This window comes from Labrus mixtus, unplaced genomic scaffold (genome assembly GCF_963584025.1).
Source record: "Labrus mixtus unplaced genomic scaffold, fLabMix1.1 SCAFFOLD_79, whole genome shotgun sequence".
NCBI lineage: Eukaryota > Metazoa > Chordata > Actinopteri > Labriformes > Labridae > Labrus > Labrus mixtus.
Window position 1 is genome coordinate 75,001 of NW_026870215.1, and position 5,000 is coordinate 80,000.

At 44.7% G+C, this 5,000-nt stretch overlaps 2 protein-coding genes across 4 annotated transcripts in view; one reads left to right on the top strand and one right to left on the bottom strand.

Annotated features, from left to right (window-relative positions):
* The window catches only part of LOC132967031 (protein NDRG3-like), a 40,854-nt gene extending 37,329 nt beyond the window's left edge, over positions 1 to 3,525 (top strand). For 2 of the 3 annotated variants that reach the window (XM_061033949.1, XM_061033950.1), the window contains exons 14-17: positions 467 to 502; positions 1,393 to 1,444; positions 1,952 to 1,990; positions 2,606 to 3,525. In XM_061033949.1, the coding sequence (XP_060889932.1) occupies positions 467 to 502; positions 1,393 to 1,444; positions 1,952 to 1,990; positions 2,606 to 2,775 (297 nt within the window). In that variant the 3' untranslated portion in view covers positions 2,776 to 3,525. The remainder of the gene's footprint in view (positions 1 to 466; positions 503 to 1,392; positions 1,445 to 1,951; positions 1,991 to 2,605) is intronic. The other variant, XM_061033951.1, reaches the window with a different exon arrangement.
* Positions 3,526 to 3,584: 59 nt separating this feature from the next.
* Positions 3,585 to 5,000, bottom strand: part of rfc2 (replication factor C (activator 1) 2) — a 9,843-nt gene continuing 8,427 nt past the window's right edge. The window contains exon 6 of the mRNA XM_061033952.1: positions 3,585 to 3,849. Within this exon, the coding sequence (XP_060889935.1) occupies positions 3,739 to 3,849 (111 nt within the window). The 3' untranslated portion in view covers positions 3,585 to 3,738. The remainder of the gene's footprint in view (positions 3,850 to 5,000) is intronic.

Here is a 5,000-nt window from a genome sequence, read left to right on the forward strand (position 1 = left end):
CTGTCTGTGTGTCTGTATGTCTGTCTGTCTGTGTGTCTGTATGTCTGTCTGTGTGTCTGTCTGTCTGTCTGTCTGTGTGTCTGCCTGTGTGTCTGTCTGTCTGTCTCTCTGTCTGTGTGTCTGTCTGTGTCTGTCTGTCTGGGTGTCTGCCTGTGTGTCTGTCTGTCTCTCTGTCTGTGTGTCTGTCTGTCTGTCTGCCTGTGTGTCTGTCTGTGTGCCTGTCTTTGTGTCTGTCTGTCTGTGTGCCTGTCTGTATGTCTGTCTGCCTGTGTGTCTGTGTCTGTCTGTGTGTCTGTCTGTGTGTCTGTCTGTCTGTCTGTCTGCCTGTGTGCCTGTCTGTCTGTGTGTCTGTCTGTCTGTGTCTGTCTGTGTGCCTGTCTGTCTGTCTGCCTGTGTGTCTGTCTGTGTGTGTGCCTGTCTGTCTGTCTCTCTCTGTATAGTAAGTGATTATTTTTCTGTCCACTAGATGGCAGACTGTGGAGGACTTCCTCAGGTGGTGCAGGTGAGTGTGAACATTAAAGGATCAGTTATCTGTGTGTTCTGATCATGTGTGCTGGACACACTCAGGCCTGTATCACAGTCTCAAGCCTGACTAGAGTTATTTTGGAGCGAACTAAACGAAGGGGTCTTAGCCTAACACCCCCCAACAGAAACTAACAAATAGGTGTGAAAAGTGTCGGGTGGGGGGTGTCTGAATTCTCTATCCTCATTGGAGGAGGCCTGAGGTAAACCCACAGGCAGCTCCAGTCTTTAAAAGCAATCACATCGCATTGCTCTTTCTCTTCAAGTGTGGTCTGCTACACCAGAGGACACACTCTCTAACAAGATGGACTCCAGCATTGGAGACAAAGCCTTTCCTCCTCTTGACTTACATAGGTTAAACTCTGAGGTTGTTCAGTCTAGGTAGCTCTTCACATGCTGAATTCAAGCATCAGAGGATTCAGCTGACTACTTCCACGCCATATTTTTAGGAGTTTTGGGTGCAAAGTTTTTCTTTGTTTAAATGAATTGTTATAATTTAAGAGAGCAGTTGTTTGTGATTACTGGTGTGTTTACATTGTGATATAAGCTGGGTGCGAAGGCTTTGTGTACAGATTTCACACCTTCAATTTATTAAATATAGTTATTAATTATTAATAATATTAGTAATTAAGTAACTCATTTGAGACTGATTTTAGTGATATTTTGGTTATTTTTCCTCTGATTTCAGGGTGGTGCCCCCCGAGTTGATTAAACATAGTTTAATGATATTGTTATTTATACTAATAAATCATTAAATATAATTATTAATAATATAACCAAAGTTGACTTGATACAATCCAACATATATCTAAAGAGTGTGTTTGTAACCTGGTGGACCAGAGTAACCAAAGTGTGTTTATCTTTCCTCAGCCTGGAAAACTAGCTGAGGCCTTCAAGTACTTTGTGCAGGGGATGGGCTACAGTGAGTCTCCTGATCATTCTGCTTCAACACATTCACCTTTTCTTGTCTTTGGATGTAAACAAAGAGTTGGAGTTGTGTGAATACTGAAATGTCTTCCTGTTTGTCTCTCTTGTCCCTCCCCCAAAGTCTGACACTTTATTACTTTAACTTTATTCTTGTTCAATAAGAACAATTTACCTCAAGTTAGTGGTGACTCTTAAGTTCCACTCTAACGGTCTTAGCAAGTTTTTCAAAATAAAAGCTAAATCCTCTCTAAAATTTCAGCTCACTTTTCAAATTAAAAGAATCACAGAAACAACAAAACAAATGTGATATAATATAATGCTGTAGTTATGTTGTTTAGAGTGTGTGTGTGTGTGTCTACAGCTCGACTCACTAACTGTAAGTAGCAGTTTGCGATGTGTGTGTGTGTGGGATGCCTCCTGTTATAGCTGCAATTACTTCTCAACATGTCTTCCTTCCTTTCTGCTTTTGTGCTCTCTCTCTCTTTGTCTTCGTATCCTAAAGTCCCTCATGTTCTATCAAACCGTCTGAGCAGCCAATCAGGTACCAGGATTTCAACCAGAGTCTAAAACAACCCCCTCATCTTCCTCCTCATCTTCCTCCTCCACCTCCTCACATCTCTCATCTTTGTTTCTTTGCTTCAGTGTTTTGTTACTCGTGTGTGTGTGTGTGTGTGTGTGTGTGCGTGTGCGTGTGCGTGTGCGTGTGCGTGTGTGTGTGTCAGCTGATCTTTCTTCCCCCCTCTGCAGTGAAGTTCCCAGCAGGCTTTGCAGCATTCAGACACTCAGTTACAATCTGCTGCTCAGATCTCAAAGTGTTTCTGTCCACTGACCTCTGAACAGCATAGATCCACCCAGGAAGTCAGACAAGGAAAGGCACAGATCCTGTCATTTTCAAAATAAAAGACAACATACAGACTCCTGATGGTATATTCCATCACGCTCTGTTAGGGCGTTGAACATGTCAGTTTTGATCAGCATGACGTTTCAGTTCCTTTCTCATGAAACATCCACACAAACTGACAACATGATCAAAAGTGACGACACCCCTCCAGGGTTAGGGTCCCGCCCCTCCATCCTCACACAGAACAGGAAGTGTGATATGTTTAGAGTTGAGTGTGAACTGCTTGCTCACAGTCATGTCTCTGTCGCCCCCCAGTGCCCACAGCTGGTATGACCCGGCTGGTCCGCTCCAGGACTCACTCTGCCTCCAGTGTGGGCTCCACAGACGGACTCCGGGCTCGTAATGCCAACAACTCACAGGCAGAGGGCGCTACCTCCAGCGGGCCTGAACTCACAGAAGCTCTGAGCATCCAGATGACTGCGTAGGACGTTTCCTGCTCTCTTCTTTCCCTCTCTCTCCTCCTCTGATGCTCGGTGCACTGGAACTTTCCAAACAGTTGTGGTGGAGACTTAACTCTACATGCTTCTTTCTCTTCCTCCTTTCAATGCTTTGTATTCTATTGTTTTTCTTTTCTTCTGAGCAGTGGTGATAGATGTAATGAAGTGTAAAGGTTCAGAATGACCTCCCCCTCTCATCCTCATGCCTCCACACCTTTCATTGAAGAGGTTGTTGATTTAAAGAGGAACATGTAAAGTTGGAGAATATTCCCTCTGTCTTCAGCGTTCCTGATCTTTTGATTCTTGGTTTTAGCATGCTAGCTGTTCAGTGTCTCTTCTGGTGACTTTCTGAGATGTTGTTCGGCTGTAAATCTCTCTTCTCTTCATCTCAGACACTTTTATGTCTCAGATCAGTTTCTTTTGATATTGTCGGGCAGGTGAAGAGAGACAGGAAGTGTGGGGAGGAGAGAGAGCTGCTGCAAAGCGTCCGTATATGGGTGGTGCAACAGAACCACTAGGCCCAGTGGTGAATGTTCTTCTTGGTGTGTTCTCACATCAGCTCACTGTCCTGGGGGGGTGGGGGGGGGCCTTGACTTGATAAAGGAGCATCATGCAGGGTTAGTCTTCAGTCTGTAACAGAGATGTGTTTGTAGATGTTCTTCTTCTCTCTATTTATTAACTGTTTGTTGTTTCATGACTTCTGATGTTATTTAATAAAGATCGTTGGTTTGCCCTCAACGTTTGAAGAACTGTTTCAGGTCGACACCTTCACAAACATGAAGGAGGAAAGACGGAGAGAAAATGACTCTTTATTATTTCTATACAAAATGTGAACACACACGTCAAAACACACACTGCTCTGTTCTATCAGTCTGCTGCTGTGAGGAGGTAGCAGCTCCATCGGGGGTGGTGGTGGTGGTGGTGGTGGTGTTGTTGTTGGTGTTGTTGGGTTCAGCTGGCAATAGGGGGTGCTGTCTTGCTGCAGAGTCGAGCCAACAGACCGGCCATCTGCAGCAGAGAGTTCACACCTTCAGCCACCCTCATGTGAGTGTAGCCGATCTCCTGCAGGACACAAACAGGTGAGACATCAGCTGACACAAACAGGTGAGACAAACAGGTGAGTACCTGTGTACACCTTTACTGAGAGTTAATGAAGGGGAACGATTCCCTCCACGTCAAACTTTATTCACATGTTTTGAAGTTATTCTGTCAGGGTGTGAAGTGATAAACATCACAGACAATACAGTCAGCACACAGTTCGGTTCTGACGGGCCGGCCGTTAAAATGTTTCCAGTGTTAAGTATTTCAGGCTAATTTTACAGAACATCAAGGGATTTAGAAAGAGAGGAACTTTTTTCATTTTAAAACTATTTATTTTACTTTGAAGCAAAACAAATTCAGGTGCTCTCCTTTCAGTCTATTGCAAAGTCAGATTAGATTTGAACATGAAGTAAACTACAGTTAGCTCAATGAATGTCAACAAAAAAGTGCATCATACTGTCATATTTCTCTTTTAGCTACGATTATCTCTCTTATTCATGTAATGTTCAGTATTGTAAATATTTAGAGTATTAACAGCAGCTCAAACGATTTCCTGCATACAAGCCCCTGCTAATCAGGAAAAACCCCACAGTGAAGCAGGTGAGGGCCTGAGGGAGCTATGGAAGCATTACAGGACTGCTTTGAATGCACAGACTGGGACATGTTCAAGGCGGCTGCTACGGACAATCATCAGACGTGTGTGGAGGAGTATGCAGAGTCTGTGTCTGCATACATTCAGAAGTGCATGGAGGATGTTAGTGTGATCAAGAACATCTCCACACGGGCCAACGAGAAACCCTGGATGACCAGTGAGGTACGTGCAATGCTGAAAGCCCGGAACGACGCTTTTAAATCTGGCGACATGGTGGCACTAAAACCAGCCAGAGCCAACCTGAACCGTGCCATAAAGGTTGCAAAGTGTGCTCAGTCAGAAAGTGCAGGACTTCTTCAAGGACCCCACGAACACCAGACGAATGTGACAGGGCATACAAGTCATCACAGACTATAAAGCTACTCCTCCCCCCTGCGACAACAACATCCACGACATCAACGACCTCAACAACTACTTTGCAAGGTTTGAGGCACTCAACACCACTCCAGCGAGGAAATCTATTCCTCGCTCCGATGAGCAGCCAATCAGCCTGGACACAGCTGATGTCCGGAGAACCCTG